Source organism: Emydura macquarii, unplaced genomic scaffold (genome assembly GCF_026122565.2).
Source record: "Emydura macquarii macquarii isolate MOO-44397 ecotype Brisbane River unplaced genomic scaffold, CSIRO-AGI_Emac_v2 contig_2531, whole genome shotgun sequence".
Lineage (NCBI taxonomy): Eukaryota > Metazoa > Chordata > Testudines > Chelidae > Emydura > Emydura macquarii.
In genome coordinates, this window is record NW_027132668.1 from 7,514,287 (window position 1) to 7,532,280 (window position 17,994).

The window sequence follows — 17,994 nt, forward strand, 5'->3', positions numbered from 1 at the left end:
TCTACATAATGAGCCCAATCCTCCAGCTGCCCATGGCTTCTCCCCCAACTCCCAGCTGGTTTTCTTATCAATTTCAGGGCTCTGCTGGAGCCATGAAGATGTAAGGAAGAGGCAGTGTCTGACACTGCGTGGCCCTATCTATGCTTCCATAAGCCTCTACACCAGGTGGTTTTATGATGTTGGCATATCAAGGGAGTTACATTGCTGGGAGGAGCATTTGAATGTGTACACCTCCACTGTTGTGTTGACAAAGCCACAAAACTCTCTAATGTAGACCAGCCCAAGACCTGATCCTGACAGGTGCTGAGCTCATGCATCTCCTGCATGGCCCAATGCTGCTGGCTAGGAACTTGGCCACTGACTGCCAAGGCGCAGCAGGATTGGGCCTGAAGTCAGGGGAAGGTGAAGGTCTTGGTATGAGGGCATTAAGCAAAGTCCTTAGGGAAAAGACACAAATGGGACCAGGTGCCTGCTGGTGGGAGTTTTGTCTTCCACTCCAGTTGGAGGAGAACAGGCCCATCACAAAACTCCCCTACTTCTCCCTACAAGCCCTTTTACTTGGGTTCCCTCACCCCAAGCTCGAGTCATCCCGGGTGGGTGGGTGAAGCCTGCAGCTGCTGGCCAGGGTGTGGGGGCGCCACCTCGCCTCCATTGAGGTCCGTAGCCAAACTCTCAGCGAAATCAATGGGATCCGAATCGGGCCGCAGGTGGGAATGGGGTGCAAGTCTGGCCTAGTCCAGGAGCTCAGCTGCACATGGAGAAGCCCCGCTGGGGCGCGACGAGCGGCCAGGCCCGGACTCCTCTTCACCAGAGCCCCCGGGCGGGCGCGGTGGCGGGAAGAGGCTGAGGCGCCCGCGGCCCCGCTGGTTCCCGGCCGGCTGCGCAGGAGTCAGCGGCGGGGCGGGGCTCAGCTTGGGATCTCGCCTCTGGGAGTGTCGGGAGCAGCCGAGGCGGCGGGAGGCGGAGTCGGAGGGAGATCGGGGGGTGGGGAGGAAGCTCCGGCTCTGCGCCCTTGAGGCAGCCCGGCCCCGAGGAAGTTGCATTGCGCTGCCCTGGAGCAGAAACTTAAGCAAGCTCCGCACCTTTGGCGCTCCTCTCCCGGCGGCATCAACACCTCAGTGCCAGCAGCCCAGGTGGGCTGGGCGGGGCCGGCTGGCGGCCCCGTCCTCTGGGAAGGTGCCTGGGGCCGGGGGCGGGCCCTGGGCATGGGCAGCTGCCTCGCCCCCTCCGGCACGGGAGCTGCCCGCCTGCCCGCGCTGAGGCGTGGAGCGAAGCGCTCGCTCTCCGCCTGTCTCCCCGGTGTGTCACTGCAGCTCGGGGGCGGGGGAGGGAGACAGAAGCCGCGCTCGGGGCTGAACTTTGGAGCCTCTCCGCTCCTTATGGGGCCGCTCTCGAGGAGGTGGCGGAGGCGCTGCTGCTGCCCTGTCTGAGGCGGGCTCTCTCGGCGGCTCTGCCCCGCTGGAGCGGCCCGGGCAGAAACTCCGCTCGGGTCCGCGCGCCCCGCTGGGGCTGGTGCCGGTGCGGCGCGGCGCGTTCTCTGCTGGAGAAGCCCCGCGCGCTCCCCGGCCATGGAGAAGGGCGAAGGAGCCGCGCGGGAGGCTGGCGCCGGCGTTCCCAGGTACACAGCCGCGGGGGGGCGGGGGTCGTTGCCTTGCCCAAGCGCTCAGGCCCTGGCGCCTCACTTCTCCCTTGTGCGTGTAGGTGCGCTTCGAGAGAGCGGGCTCACCGCGCACGCCGCTCCTAGCCTGCCTCGAGTCTGCTGCAGACTCTGTGCTGAAGTGGCGGGGGTTGGTGGGTGTAGTTCACAGAAATGTCCCTTTTACTGTGATTTAACTTCTGGACCAAAATTTCCCTAGTTCCCATTGACCCAGCTCGGCAGCACCCTGGAGATTTTCTTTAATGATTAGTAACAGTGTTTTCACTCTGCTGGGTAAACCCATGGATTCGAGGTTTTCTCATTTAGGGGAGCGCTTATATATATATCTATATATATATTGCAGTATATTATGTTGCAACTTCACTGGATTAACTGGTCTAGTGTCTCCCTCTTGCCCCCAAAGCCCCCCAAACCCTGAGAATAACATTCAAAAGCCTCTTCCTCAGGGGCATACGTTCTGTTAAGATTTTCTCTTGATAGATAACCTTTAATGCCCATAAATATTGAAAGGAGGTGGAGCAATTTAAAGTATTCTTTTCATCATTTGCTTATTTATTTTTAATTTTCAAACTGTTTCCTCAAATGGGAGAAGGGGGAGGAGGGGAAAGCAGGATCCATGAAACTCAACTTTCAGTCCTTGGAAAAAGAAACTTTTTCTGGGTTCTGGGCATTCAAAGTATTATCTTTTCTACCAGTTTCTTATAGGGAACAAGAAAGGGTAGGGCAAAGCAAAGTCTATGGAAGAATAATTTTGGAAGAGAGAAATAAGGAGTAGTCAAATATCTGTTTTATAAGACATTCTCCATAAATAGATGTAAAACAGTTTTCCGTAATTGTATTAATAGAATAAACATGTTGCTAGAAAGGTTAGAGATGATAAATATAGAAATGTGAAAAATTACTGTAAATCAGAGCTTGGAAGGGTATTATGCTATGTGGGTTTAGAGAGGCTGAATACATTCCAAAGGGAAGTTATGGACTAACAAATGATGATGGCCGTTTCCCAATAGTCACGTGTGCTTTCTCCATGGCTTGTCTATATGAGGATTGGAGAGACATCAAGGAAGGTTTGTCAGTGTCATTCTCTCCGTTTCTAAAAAAAAAGTTAGTTATGCACTGGAACAAAGAATCTCTTAAAAATAATAGCTTAATGACTTTGACATACATGCAAGCTTCTGTTAAAAAGCAAACAAGAAACTTCTATAAAATCAGGAGACCAGCCAGGACTTCTGAGAAGGTATAATGTCTGTAGATATGGGATTACATAACTTTTAAGGAGAATAGATCTGAAAAATTATGAAGATGTTTCCTTCCTGCTTCCCAACAATGAAACTGAATTATGAAATTAATCTGTGTTCTCAACCTGTATCATCAGAATCCTAAATGTGCCGTGTGTAGGTTGAAGTATCATGCTTTCTTGAGTCGTCTAACATCGTGTGTGTATGAGAGTGAAAGGTTTCTTTAATTATAAAACTAATTAAGAATTAAAAAAAAAAAAACTATTCTGAGTAAGACCAGGACTAAATGATTAGTGACTCTGTAAAAACTGTGTTGTGCTGTTCAAGGTTTGAACTTTATATCTGTCTCTCTAATTCCATATCAAATTTGGTCAGCATAAACTTTTTTCTAACCGCCAGCCCTGTAAACTCAGTGGATCTGAACATCCAGTAGTGCTTTTTGTGACTCATGCATCACTACCAATAAAAGATTCAATGGGGCAAATTCTCCCCAGGGTTACACCTGTGCAATTCCATTGTCATCATTGGAGGTTGCACTTGTGTAACAGAGCTGAATCTGCTCTCATATTTGGAATTCGATATCCCGAAAGCTGCTGTGCCTGGGTGGATCCCTGTGTCCAGGCAAAGACTTATTAACTTCACTGGTGGTCCTCCCACACAAAGCATATTGCAAAGGTGGGATGGATCACCATTTCAGTTGATGTATAAGCCAGAATAACATCCAAACTCAGTATTCAATAGCCATGTTAGTTCTTCAGTGCCAATGAGAATAAAAAATTGTAAAAACAAAAAACCCTAAATGTTGTAAATAAAATAAGAGCACCTGATGCCACACACATACATAGAGTAGATCTGTTGAAGGGGGAAATAGGGGCCATTACTATGTAGTCATTTTTCAAACAGTACTATTCATTGAATAAGTTATTGCCAAACAGTTACAAAAAATAGCACATTTTAAAGGTCATCTTTGTAATTGAATCAGTTATTACCATCTATATTTATCAGCACAAAACTAGTGGAAAAACTAATTTTTTGCATCTTTCAGCCGTAGACTCTTACCTTTGCAATATATATTCTTTGCATTTGTTATTGCCTATTTTTTCTGTATTATGAAAAACCTCTCCCCAGTTAGTCACAGTTTAAGTCAATTGTCTACAAAATAGATCTTCAGCTCTAAATCTCCCTAATGTCAAAAACAGGGAAGTCTGGCATGACCATAAATTACATATGTTCCAGTTCATTGTCTTAAAAGATTTTGAAAGAGTATATTTGGGAGGCAGGGAGGAATGTATTGTTTTGTTTTTTCCTTACAGCTTTTCAAAAATACCACCTAGAATTTAGTTTACTGGAGCATACTTACATATCTTTAAATGTATATGTGAAGAAATTGTATTTGTGTACAATAACTTCTTTTATATTGTAGGGTTGATCCGTATGGATTCGAAAGGCCGGAAGACTTTGATTATGTGTCATATGAAGAATTTTTTTCCAGATATCTGGTGATACTCACTAGAAGAGCAATAAAATGGTCCAAGCTTTTAAAGGGGAATAACCGTGTACAGAAAAGTATAAAAGGTAAGTTATAAGTTAAATGTTTGATTTACATTCAGTCCAATAAAATACAGTGTTGAAAATAGAATTTAAGTTTAAATTGGCTAGCACTGGAGAACAATACTAAATATCTTTTCTGCTCTAAGTAATAACAGACTGAATTCAGTAATAATACGTACACAAATTTGCTATTGTTTTAGGGATAATCAATTTGATTTAAAGATCACAAGGGAGTAATCCTATTCGATGTGCATCATGATATCTTGGTCACTATGTCCATAATCTTGAAGGATTATACCTGAGAGAGACCAGAAGTTTTGTTACTATTGAATTATACTACTTTAGGTATTTGTATACTCAAGCAATCGCATTAAAAGAAAGTTGCAAGATGCAGCAGAAAGTGTAAAGAACTGGGGATCAAGAGAACTAAGCTCTACTCCTAGGTTTGCCGAGCCATTGACTTGTTCTGTGACATTTTGCCAGTTGCTTTTGCTTTCTGTGCCTCATTTTTCCCAATCTGTGACATGGGGTTTTATGGCTAAAAAGGACAACGTATGTGCTTATTTTTAATAATAAAAAATTAAAAACAGAGAAAGTTAAATTAACACAGGCGTGAGGTGCAGATATTTGAGAAGATGTTAACAGAACGCTAAATTGTCAGTTCAAGAAGCAGGAAAACCTCTAATGATAGCCCAGTATCTGAAAGTCCAGGGGTTGAAACTGAAGAGGGGAAATGTAATTAAAGGGTTGTACTGTGGGCAAGGAATCCCATGAGGCTGCAAATTCTCTTCCTTTCCTGTAAGAAAGTGAAATTTTTCTGTGTAGGCTTCTACATTTTCCCTTTGCTCTTAATGATGTGTCCAATTCGTCCCCTCTGGAGATCCTATTTGAAATTCCCACAGTGGTGCCCAGCACAAACATTAAAATGGCCTTAATCTGGTTTAGTTTAATTCAACTAATCCATTAAAAAATTAATTTGGACTAATTTTCCTAAGTGTCCCCGGGGTAGACAAGCCTTTGGATTGCACCTGAATTCTCAGAGATGTGTTTCAGTTACTACTTTTGGGGAGTTATTGCAGTGTAGCAACAAGAGTGGGCAAATTATCACTGAGAGGCTTTGGACAGAAATAGGGTAGTTTGTGACAGAGAGGGTGTTCAAGTTTGGGACTGGAGAACTGCAGTAGGCTCAGGGTAGAGCCTATTTGCTAGGGTGTCATTATGCCGATTTCTTTTTTATGTGTAAAGAGTTTTATATTTAGGAGACTTGAGTTTAATATGAAGGTAACTGAAATAGGGTTTTGATTTTAATGAGATGTCTCATGTTTCTTCAGTATTTCATGTTCTAATAATCATAGGAAAATGCTTTTAACGTATTTGTTACTTCATTAGCTTAATGCATCTCTTTTGTTTTCTTAAAATGTGCAAATTGTGAAGCTGTTAAACTTTCGCATTTCCTGATGCGTGGGTATGAGTGTTTGTTTTCTGTGGCTATGTGTATACTTGAGTTACCTCTCGTACAGTGGAATGGAGACTTGTCCCACTTATTTTGCAGATTTCCCAAAAATTGCATCTTCCTAGTTTTGCAGCCTGGTCAGCTCCAGTGTTACACAGGTGGATATCATGGTGATGAGTGTGGAATAAATACCCATTAATGTCTTCTTATTTCTCACACAAACCTTCAGCCAACTCACTCAACTGCTCCTCCAGACTCCTGTACTGATGAAAGTTCATGCTACTCCAATAACTGTGTCAGCTCCTACAGTTGTGATAACTCTTAGTATACAGTGTTAGCCTTCCCTAAGGAGCATTACATTATACTTGTAAAATCTCTGACACTGTTTCTTGAATCAGGGTTCTATTAGATCTGATGAGTGGATGAAGGACATGAAGCATGATGGCAATAGAGAGATCCTGGATGGCTCTTGCATTAATTTTTCAGTTACTAACTTTTTACTAAAGATAATCATAATTGCTTACCGTACACTATCTTACACCCCTTTAGAAAGACTATGACCAGTATAAAGGAATACAACAAAGCTGAGGCAGTATATGTTTGGAGTTACTGTAAACACACATGGTTAACGACAAATATTCCATGTGCCATAGTGGAGTGACACCCAAAAATTACTAAAATTGGAAATGTCAGAGGAGGAAAGTGGCAGATTAAATCAACACTTTTACAGATTAAAAGTAAACACTTGCCCCAGAGTACTGGCACTAGGATCCACCATGCCTGTGGTATATTCCCATATTGTACACAAACGTATGTGGGTAGTTGCCAGTTTGTGAGGACAATATTCTCCTGCAGTATCATTCATCCTTTGGAACACTGACAGTGCCAAGTCGATCTGTTAATCCTCTGAACCCTTCATCTCTCCCACCCTCCCCACTTTGTTTCATTGCTCTGATGTGTTAGGAGACCGAATTGCTGATCCTAATAATGTCTATTCCAAATGCAAAGTGATCATAATACAAAACAGAGTGAAGAGTGATTAATTTACAGCTCTTCTGTACAGTCCCTCTGAGAACCTCCACAATCCACACCCTCATTTTTTAATTCCCCAGTGAAGATTTGATATCCTTTCATAATATGTAGTGTAGTTCTACGGGAGCTCAAAAGATCATTGAATGCATGATATCTCAGCAGTTCCACGCCCGTATGTCCTAAGGCCCCAGAAAAGTTCATAATTCCTATCATACTAACAGGAAGAAGAGATGACTTGTGGTGCTAATTCCTTAATTTGGAAATATGGCATATTTATGTACTGGTTTGTTGCATGCAGTTGCCTCGTGTCTGACATGGCATGTGTACATGCATAGTTCTATTCTGCTTGAAAGAAAACTAATTAGGGTGTTTTAAACAACTGTTATGCTGTATATCCTGTTATTCTTGATCACAGAGTTCTGGAAAGATGGGTCACATGAATTTTGATAATCATTCCATTTGCTCTTTCTCTGACCAATATTTGCTGTCCCTCTATCCTGTTCCTCATCTTGTCCTAGCTCTCTTTTTTTCAGCCTTGGTTCACTTTTGGCGCCTCTTCTTTTTCTCTTTCCCCTCCCCATTACCTGACAAGTTTTTTCCCCGCACCTCAGCTGTGCTTTGGCTTCTGCTATAATCTCTTCAGCTGCTATGATTTGTGCTTTCTTTACAGTGTTGCAAGTCAGCTTGCTGCTTTGATTCATTTACAGCTGGACAACAAGCACAGGAGGTGCAATACTAGAGTCTTACATGACCACTGAAAGTTACTTTAATTCCCACCTATATGTGCCAACATAAGAAATTCAAGTAACATGCTTGATGCCAGAAAAAATGGAGAGCAGAAAGTACTTACTGTAAACCTTATCAGCCTTCTGATACAAATGCACTGAGTTGCTGTGGGTTGGGAAAGAGTCTGCAGTTTATGGACATACAGAATATTTGTGAAACCAGGTTCTGTAATGTGCAATCTGTCAGAAATGTCCTGTCAAAGGCTGAATTAATGCACAGGCTTTTCCGGTTTGTTGCCATTTTGTAGCTTGTTGTTCAGACTGGATATAGCATGTTCAGATGTGAGGTATTTGTCAACTACAGTAATTTTCAAAATCACATTAAAGAGAATACAGTTGTACAGTCCAAATTACTCTATAAAAGGCTGGATCCGGTTTATTATTCCACTTAGTCATGCTGCTGTACCCACCCAGTAGTCTTCAAGAACTAATTGAGGAAATGATGTAAAATGGGAGTACCTTTTCAAGTTGTAATGAGGCTGTGTGTGTGTGTGTGTGTGTGTGTGTGTGTGTGTGTGTGTGTGTGTGTGTGTGTGTGTGTGTGTGTGTGAGAGAGAGAGACCTAAGTGCTTATCTATTGATTGTCAAAACAACTGCATCTTCAATTCCTGTCTTTGATTTTGTTTTGTAAGTTATTTACTCTGCATAAAGAAATTTCTTTTTTTGTTTTTGTGCCTGTTGACCTCTGTTAGTTTGAAACAAGTGGAACATGTTTAAAACATATAAAACATGAGGGTGTGTGTGGAAGGAATGAAGATATTACAAAGAAAATATAAACTATTTCCAGTCTCATGCTTGTCCATAACTTGAATGCTAGTTGTAGACAAAATCCACTTTGTTTCTTTTGTGATGTGTTGATAATAACGTAAGCAACTTTTTAAATTCCATATGCTGGTCTGCTGGCTTCAACCGTGCTTTAGGGTGTGTTTCTCTATGGTACATGCTAGTTTCCTCAACACTTAAGTTTGATTTCTTTAATGTTCAGAAATGTGCTCCAAATACAAAATAATTCAAAGTGGAATAATAATAAAGTTTATTAAAATAAATCTTTTCTTTTTTGTTTTCAATTAGTACATTGCCGCATGACTTTGCCTAATAATACCACATCGTAGGCAGACATCATTTGTCATGCTCTACCAAAAACATGTCTATCCATAAGCAAAGGAAATAGGAGTTTTCTGAGTGAACGTGAAAATTCTACCATTAAAGGGACGCTGTCAACTTAAACATCATACTTCTGTCCCAGTTCTCTTACCTGCTGTTATTACAAGTAATGCCCAATGCTGAAGAAATATTCTTTTTCTGTATTTTTTTTTCATTTAACTTATTTTGGGCATTTTGGCAGCACTTTAAATATATTCGGTTTCCCCTGTCTTTTGTGTCCACCTTTCATCCTGTAACAGGGAGAAGAATATATTCATGTATATGATTGTAAATCCACAAAAACTGACATGGGGCGCCAGAGGCAAGTGCTGTACTGGAAATACTTTACGCTCATTTTTTACTTTACGCTCAGCATCCTTTCCCTAATGTTACATAGACAACATACCTTGATTAAAGGTTTTTTCCTTTATTATACTAATGGGCAGACTCAATTTAAAACTGAGGTTGTGTGTACTGCAGTTCATGCAAATGACATCATGTGTGCCACCAACCATGATAGTCCATGGGGCTTTGGGTGGATGCAAGGGCCTGCTCATCTGGAGTCATTTGTGGGATCAAGACCTTTGGTTTAATTTGCAGTCTGAGTTAGGTGAGGGAGGAAGAATCATGCAAGATGTAACCTCCTTTAAAGAGCATTATAGGTATTGTAATTAGAGAATGTTCCACTCTATGAAATGTTTCTGTGCTTTTCTTTTTTGAGGAAAGTGTGGGTGGGAGGCTGGCTGCAGCCAGCCAATCAACTATAGAAAGCTAAACTATATTTTGGAAAATAACTAATCTTCCTTTTTAGAGCTCTGAGTCCTGGGTCACCTCTGTAGGCTGGGGTTCTCTTGGATAATGGTGGGCAGTTCTTGCTTTGTTTTAAAATCCACTATGTTAAGCATTATAAGGACGTGAGGGAGGCAGTACTGTTAAAAGGCTCTGATGTGTGTAGTTCTAACATTTGCAGGAGAATGTGCCTTGTTTATAACTGAGTTTGGGGGTATGTGGTCAACAGTATATCCCTTATACTTGGTTTTTTCACTGAAAGCCTAAGGACATGTGTTGTCATAAGGACAATGAGACAGGAGTAATGTGTTTGTGGTAAGCTGCAGGGCTGCTGTCCCCTTGTACTGGATACTAAAGTCAAAGGCTTGTCCCTGCTTCCTGCCTTTGATTTAGATTTATGTCTGACGCTGGCTAGGCTTTCAGAATAAATAGTTATGCCAGGAGGAGACCAGTTACAAGGGGGAGTACGTTTTTGGATAATCCTTTTAAGAAAAAGACATGCCATTAGTTATGTTAAAATAATCCTCAACCTAACGAGTACACTTTTAGAGACATGCATAGTTCTTCCAAATATACATAGCGCTTGGCTTAGGCAGGGTTAATCACTTGAAACCAGGTAATGCAGTATGTATCTACAGTATTTCTTGATCTTCAAGATTCACAATTGTTTTTAAATGATGTAGTTGGTATTTTAGAATACCACTTCTGAGCAACACCTGTTTGTGAGTATTCACATACCTTTCCAGGGAGGTAATTACTTTAGTTGTTCCTGTGTTAATGAATCTTCCTGCAATCTCGTATCCTTATTGCTCATGCTTAGGTGTGTGTTAATAAGACAAGACTTGGTGAAGAGATATTAAAAGGAGACTGCAATGTAGTTTAGACCTATAATTTGATGCCTATTAATGTGGTAAGAGTCTGATGGCAGGGAATAAAGATGGGGGAAAATTGCTCTGGATTTAAAAAAGCAAAACCCTCTCCAGTTATCATGAGAAAAATCAGTTTTCTCTCTCATTCCTCCTGATTCTTCAACAGGGTCATTCAGACAGTAGCCACTAGCCCTGAGTGACTAAAATGTGTACTTGGGGGGTCTCGTGTTTCTACTCCTGGGCTTTGCAGCAGCACTAGTGAATTGCCAAGCCCTAATCCTAGAGTAATGCTAACATCCCCAGTGATACTAATGCATAATCAAGCAAACAGAAAACTACAATGTCAGGCTGTGTTAGAAGTACAGGGAAAGAAGAAAAATCAATATTTGCCAAATGAAAAAAGGAAAAAATCAATGGGAAAACCATTGTATTTTCAAATCTCCATCCAAGAGGACATCACAACGGAAAGAGAGGGGAAAAAATTAAAACCCTAACATATGGGATAGCATTCAACTGATTAATAATTCACTTTCCCTGTAGTATGTATACATTATACCTGTGGAAAAGGCCAGTTCTCTGAGGAATCTGTGTGTGAAGTCACTGGAAACCACCTGATTAATTGTGTGTTTTATGGGTGGGGAAACTTGGGTTTTGTGTGTATTGTGGCTGTACTTTGACACTGAGTATAGTATATTCTGACCACTGAAATCTGCTGCATACTCAATAAGTAAATCTAAATGTTTGTCTTCACTTTTGGCCTCATTGCGTGGAGGAGGAAACACCGTAACTAGTGAATGGTTGTCAAGAGTTCTCCTAGAATCTTTCAACTTCCTGTTTTGTTTCCAGAAGAAAAATAACATTTTTTGTTTGTTTCATTGCAGTGAAGAGATATATCAGGAAAGGCATTCCCCTTGAGCATCGTCCACTGATCTGGATGATTGTAAGTGGAGCCCAGGCCAACATGGAACAAAACCCGGGATACTATAATAAACTACTCGAGGGAGAGAAAAATGACATGCTGGTGGAAGCAATCAAGACAGGTTATGTCCTAATGTTTATACATCTAGTCAGTAACTATGTGTTATAAAGTAAGAGTGACGGATTAAGTTGTGTGACAGTAAAGCTGTATTTCTGTAAATGTGTTGTAGTGGTTTAATAATGATCAATGAGCAAATTAGAATAGCCACAAACTTCGTAATAACACCACTCTCTTCTGATTGAGCAGTGCTCCTTCCAAACTTAAAATGAATAGGCGGTGGAGGGGTGGTAGTGGTGGTAAATAGATTGTGGTTACTTGATATTCAGAATGGCCCAATAGTAATAATCATATTTTTCTAAAGAAGCTGACACAAAAATTGGCACAGTTGTGTTTGTTTTGTTATACACTGCCATCCTCACTGTCAACACAGCTCTAGGATTGTTTAATTAGGATGACAAATCCAGCAGGAATTCTTCTTTTTTCTTTTTTCTTTTCTTTGGCTTTTTATGACTCTTGAAAGAATCAAGTACTTTAAGTTATGTACTAAATTTTATCTTAGAAATGGGTAATTGACTTAACTTTGTAACAATTTTGTCCTTGGCCAAATAAACTTTGTCCTTCGCCAAATAACATTTTTTTCCCCCAGCTATCAATTTTAAAACTAAATAGTAGCTGCAGCTCATGGGAGTTTGGGATTACATACATGTTCCAAAATGCCTTACTCAGGTATTTCCAGACTTCTACAGGAAGAATGTCCAGGCCAGAAATCCTCAGGCTTCAGTATTCCTATGCTGAAACGTGAGCTGCTGTTGAGGGGTGTAGAAGAAACAATTAAGATGATTCAAGGTCAGCCTCACCAGTGGCCTAGAGAGGAAAAAATCCTGTTGATCTCCCAGAGCCAAAACCTGGAATGTGAGGCAATGAGAGCAATCCCTCTGTAATACTAGGCCATAAAACCAGGGATCTCAGCAGGGCAGCAGGTGATTGTTTGGCTGTCAGTCTGTGAAACAAAGCACTGTGGTGGGGGGGAAAGGGGTCTCAAGTGAGTTATGTGGAGAAATAAGGATTTGGGGTCCCACTGAAGGGAGGAAAAGACAGACAGGGAGACCTGGGGACCATGGGAAGGAAAATGAATTGTGACTAAGAGAATGAGCAACTGAAAAAACAGGCTTGGGCTCTGTGAAGAGGAGGAGAGATGGGAAGAAAGACCCCTGTGAGAGTGGAGGGTCTCAGAATTCAGGCTCTAGTCCGAGGCCGAACGTCTGCACAACAATATTTAGCCCTGCAGCTCAAGCCATAGGGGCCTGTGTCAGCTGACCCAAGCCAGCGACAGCCCCGCCTCAGGTCCTTTTATCCCTGTGTAGATGTATAAGGGAGAAAAGACCACAGATGGGAGGCCATAGGAAAAAATGTTTAGTGATGAAAGAATAACATGAGCATACGTGAGAGTGTAGGAGAAAGTAGAAAAGAACTAAGATACACACAACTTTTAAATTTCTTGAAACTTTGTGTTCCTGTCCACTGTTCAGATTCATATTTTGCTTCAGCTGAGTGCCATTTCAATGTAACTTGTCTGTTTAATTTTAATATTCAGATATCCAGTGCATTTCTGCTTTATATTAAATATGTCTAATGCTTTGGTAGTTTTAAAAAGTAAAGTAAGGAATAATATGTAATCTTGTTAATATTCGCCTCACAAATCTGTAATTCCTCTCAACATCTTCTGGCAGTCATGCCCCATAAAGTGCTGTAGTTTAGCACTAAGGTAATAGTTTTACATAAGATATTAATAGGACTGTCAAAGTAAGGAAAATTAATTTGAGAATCTCATTTTAATCATTATCGCAACTTGACGACATCAAAACTTAGGATCTAAAGGTTCAAAGACCAGAAGACAAGTAAAAAAAAAAACAAACAAAAACCCAAACTTCTTATTTTTAAAAGCTCATGATTTTGACTCATAATTTTTGTATGCTTGTGGTTGGCAGTATTATGGTGGGGGAAGAAATGCAACAATAGAGTTGATTATTTCTGTAAATGCAGAAATAATGCACGTGCCGTAGACTAAATTTTGTAGACATGTTAAAAGACACTTTTTGCTGATGAAGAGCCTACAGTTTTGGTAGACAACCTATAAATGCAGGGATGGTGAAGAGGAGCAACCAAAAGCAGCATGAATGAGCAGAACAACATAGCATCTGTCACATTGGTCCCATAACTTTTTTGTTATTAAACAAGACAGATGGTTCACTGTTAATGGGCATTGTGTGTGGAGTGGAAAGGATCCACACATATTATAATGTGCAGGAAAAGGGTAGGACAATGAGATAAAGAGAGAAAGCATGTCCGATAGTCAAAATCCCCTAAATGTCTCAGAATTCGGTACAAAAACATTCAGCTTTAGGTCTGAAAATTTGTATCTAATTGCTGCAAAAATTACCTTTACAGTTCTAATTCCAGTTTTCAAAAAAACATTTTATCATGCATGGCTCTGAGCCTCAATATTTATTTCTGAATGAAGTGTCAAAAATGCTGTAATGATGACAAAGGAGAGAGAAACATGCAAAGGGTTTTCCTCATCAGGATTGTAGCAAAGAAATAAATTGAGAAGGAAGGAATTACTTAGCTGATTTGCTTCCTGCATTTGATAGCAGCATTGTTTTGCCATCTTGTATTACTAAAGCACCATTATTTTATATTTTTAATATATGGCTTCTTAGAACAGATTACAGAGGGGCAACTAACCTCTTCCCAAAGTGCCCCTGCTTCTCTCACCCTTTTGATTCTCAGCTGCGGGTGGAGCTCTGTTAAAGTCACTGGGGCTACACATGGCCATAGGGTCTCACTACATAGAGCTCATTGCAGGATTGGGTCTTAACTATCAATAAAAACTATCATACTGTGTTCTTTGTCTTCACTGCTTTGTCAAATTTATTTTAATTCTTATTTTCAAGCTGTAGGGTTTGTTTTTTTTAAGGGGTTAAATGTTGCTTTCCCATCTGTATGTTTCAAAAACCAAATTAAGGTTAATGGAAAACTGATTTTTTCTTTTTAAACTCTGTTGGATATTAACTTTTTCTTCATTCTTCTGGAAAACTTGCAGTCTTACTTGATTTTTGGTTTAGGCCTTTCTAGAAAAGATGGGAAAATTCTGAACTCTCTCTAACACCTTAGCTATTGTACCCTGGTTCCTTTTTAAACCACTGTTTAATACTCTTAAATGCCTTGAGCCTCAGGATGTTGTAGTTGTTATTAAATATAAATGTGATGTGTTAAAATCCTACATAAAATGAGGCAAATCTGTTGTGAAATGTGCTGTGGCAATGGAAAATAATATTGGAGCTGACACTTTAACCATGGGGTCTTCCTCAGGTTATACAATCAATAAATTTGTTTGGATCAGCTTCTGCTATGTATATAGTTTTTAATTTACATAGCTGAAGGGGAAATAACATATCTAAAATGTCAGCTCTTATCTCTCCAGCAACTTCCAAAGTGTACTTTAATAAATTTATTCTGATTATATGATAAAACGCCAGCATCCTAGAGATCCCCTGACCTGCTTACTTAATGCTCCAGTAAAAGATCTACATTTTAAACAGAACAACAACAATTTTTTTTATTAACAGATTTTATATTGCACTTTATTGGAAAAATGTGACTTTTTATGTGACTTCTTCTTAGTAAAATATGGACTGTCCTTGTGTTGGAAAAGCTTTCACATCAAGTACATACACAAGAGATGTGCTAACAAGAGGATAGGTATTTAGAAATTTGGTTTCCCTTTTTAGCATACTCAGAGGAGGAGGCCTGCCCAGCCAGCAAACCAGAATCTTTAGCCTGGTTCTTTGGATATTAACCTGACCCTGAATAAGTAATCAGGAATATACTATGTATTATGGGAATATTTTAATGTAACTTTACCGTAATAAAAAGGTTTTTAAAAATTATTTTGATTATGCAGATACCACATTGTTATTTCTATCAATAGAAACAAAACACGTTTTCTGTAGCCTACTACTATCGGATTGTCACACAAGCCTGTTAAGGGCTTTTATTGTCCTTGATTTTTAAATGTACATGGGAAGTGAATTACTATATTTCCTTGTCCCACCACTTTGTAACTGATGTATTGACTTTAAAAAGAAGAAGTGGTGATTAGGGCAATGGATTTATCTTAGGTTTGAATTCCATGGCTCAAACCATGATTTTTAGAGGTTTTCTTCCTATAGCTGCTCCCAGTTTAGGTTTTTGTCATGGAAGTCATAGTCATAGCGAACTGCTTCCTTTAATCAGGAAAAGCAGATAAGATAAAATATCTCCTGGGATATCCACAGGTCATGCATATCTATGTGGGATGCTATAGTTAGATTTATTTTTAGTTGTTGCTTATGTTTATTCAAACATTTTGGTTATATTTAAATAATTTAGTTTGACCTTGGGTACTGAACACCATGAAAGTTGCTTTTGTTGTCATTCTAATTTAAATCCAGCTGCCAGTACATTGACCTGTTTTTTGCATAATGGCCTCTGTTTTCAAAAGTGAGTAGTGATTTTTAGGTGTTCAACTTGCGAGCTCTTAAAGTGGCCTGATTTTTTTTTTTTTTAGAAAGTGATACTTTTTGTAAATTTAGGCCGTAGGTCCTTAAAACTGAATAGTTGGTAATTACGTTGGTTAAAGGGACAATATCAGTGTAAAAATCTGTGAGAATGTGCACTGTGCTCCAGACAGCGATAAAGATCCTGCAACAAGTAACAAGGAATGACTGCTTTGAAATTGTTTAATCACAAATCAGATGTAAGACTAAACTTGAAGTACATGATTAGGCATCTCTGCTTTCCTTGAAAAATCCCCTTCTGTATGACCTGGCACAAGTAAAGAAGCAGATTTTTTTTTTCCAGGATGTGACAGTGTGTAATTGCATTTTTTTAGGCTAGAGTCAAACATGTTATGACCAGTTCTGAGAACAGAATCTTTTAGAAAATGAACGGTTTAGGGCTAATCCATATAGATAAGTTCAGCAAAGGACAACTCTGATTCATTGTAAACTAAACTGATCTGTTGTGAAAATATCTCTTCCCTGTGCCGCAGCTAATACCGTACCACAGCACTAGATAAATTTGGTACAGGGTGTGTTAGTTTAAATTGCTGAAGAGGGTTAGGTGAAATGTAACTAATTCCTGGGATTTGTGGTAGAGGAACCTCTGTCTTGAATCCTGCTTGAGACTGTAAGCCACTCCTGGCGTAGAGAGAGAATTCTTTCTAGGAATGGATCTCTGTTGAATGTAGGCCACCGAACTAAAATAGGGGTTTTAAGTTATTTCTTGCTAACTGCATCTACCAGACGCCTGTTCCGTGAGCCCATGTTCAGATTTCAGTTGTACATTTTACAAGGGTAAGGTTTATTGGGGGGCATGGCTTAAATTTGGTCCTTTCATTTTTTTCCCCCTAGACATGAACAGAACATTTCCAGATAATGTACAATTCCGCAAAACTGCTGAGCCCTGTTTACAGCAGACACTCTACAATGTGTTAGTAGCGTATGGGCACCATAATAAAACAGTGGGATACTGCCAGGTATGTAACTTGTTACAAATATTTAAAAAGACATTCCAGGACCTTAGCAATATCCTTGTTGTTGCTAATTTTAAAGTACATTTTGGGGTGATAGGAAAGGTTGGGGGGGGAGGCTAAACATAGTCAGATAAACAACTGCTAATAGTGTCTTTCCAATGTCATATTGAGTCATTTTAAATTTCATCATTTTAAGCAAGGTCAAGTTGCAATGTGTGCTTACCCAGTTTTCTTCCTTTTCAAGTGACCTACTTAGTTTTACTCACTAAAGGTGAACCGTAAACTAAGAAATTGTGCCCTATTTTACTACTTGATGTTCTAAAAAGGCATGACAAACTTTATTTATTTGTAAATGGCTCCTTCACATTTACAAGAGAATTATCAGGTTTTGATTTCCACTGTCTTTCTGGAGAACTCTCAAATAGAAGAGAGTTGCAGTCAAACGAGCTAAAACTAGTCTTAGTGGGTTTGGTTGTAACATCTGTTTAACTCAGACTCAGACATGTAGCAGGAAAATTTGTTTGCATAAAATTCAATCCTAGGCCTCTGAGAGAGAGGACTAAGAAAGCTCCTTGTCCAGTTCCCCCATTCTCTACAGGCTCCTGTGGAGAATACAGGAAAGCAGATACTTGATTCATAATGTTTTGAAGGTAAAAAACAAGCAGAAAAACGCTTTTTTTTAAATAGAAATAATTTTCTGGGCATCTTTGCAAGTCATCAAGGAGCAGTAACTGGCACAGTAAAAAAATGTTTCTTTTGTTCATCTTTGAAGTCTACCCTCTGTCCTTTTCTATTGCATTGCACAACTTACATGTGTCTTATATCAGTCAAGAAAATTGATATAGTAAAATAAAAATAAGCCTTAATTAAAGAATTTAAATTACATTTATTGAATTGAGGCTCATTTAATTTAGTATAGATAT

At 40.0% G+C, this 17,994-nt stretch overlaps 1 protein-coding gene across 2 annotated transcripts in view; it reads left to right on the plus strand.

The window, feature by feature from the left end:
- Nucleotides 1–1,061: 1,061 nt before the first annotated feature.
- Nucleotides 1,062–17,994, plus strand: part of GRTP1 (growth hormone regulated TBC protein 1) — a 46,475-nt gene continuing 29,542 nt past the window's right edge. Inside the window, exons 1-4 of one of the 2 annotated variants that reach the window (XM_067563657.1) lie at nt 1,062–1,133; nt 4,319–4,470; nt 11,399–11,557; nt 16,950–17,074. In XM_067563657.1, the coding sequence (XP_067419758.1) occupies nt 11,452–11,557; nt 16,950–17,074 (231 nt within the window). In that variant the 5' untranslated portion in view covers nt 1,062–1,133; nt 4,319–4,470; nt 11,399–11,451. Of the gene's footprint in view, nt 1,134–1,198; nt 1,619–4,318; nt 4,471–11,398; nt 11,558–16,949; nt 17,075–17,994 lie in introns of those variants that run through there. The other variant, XM_067563656.1, reaches the window with a different exon arrangement.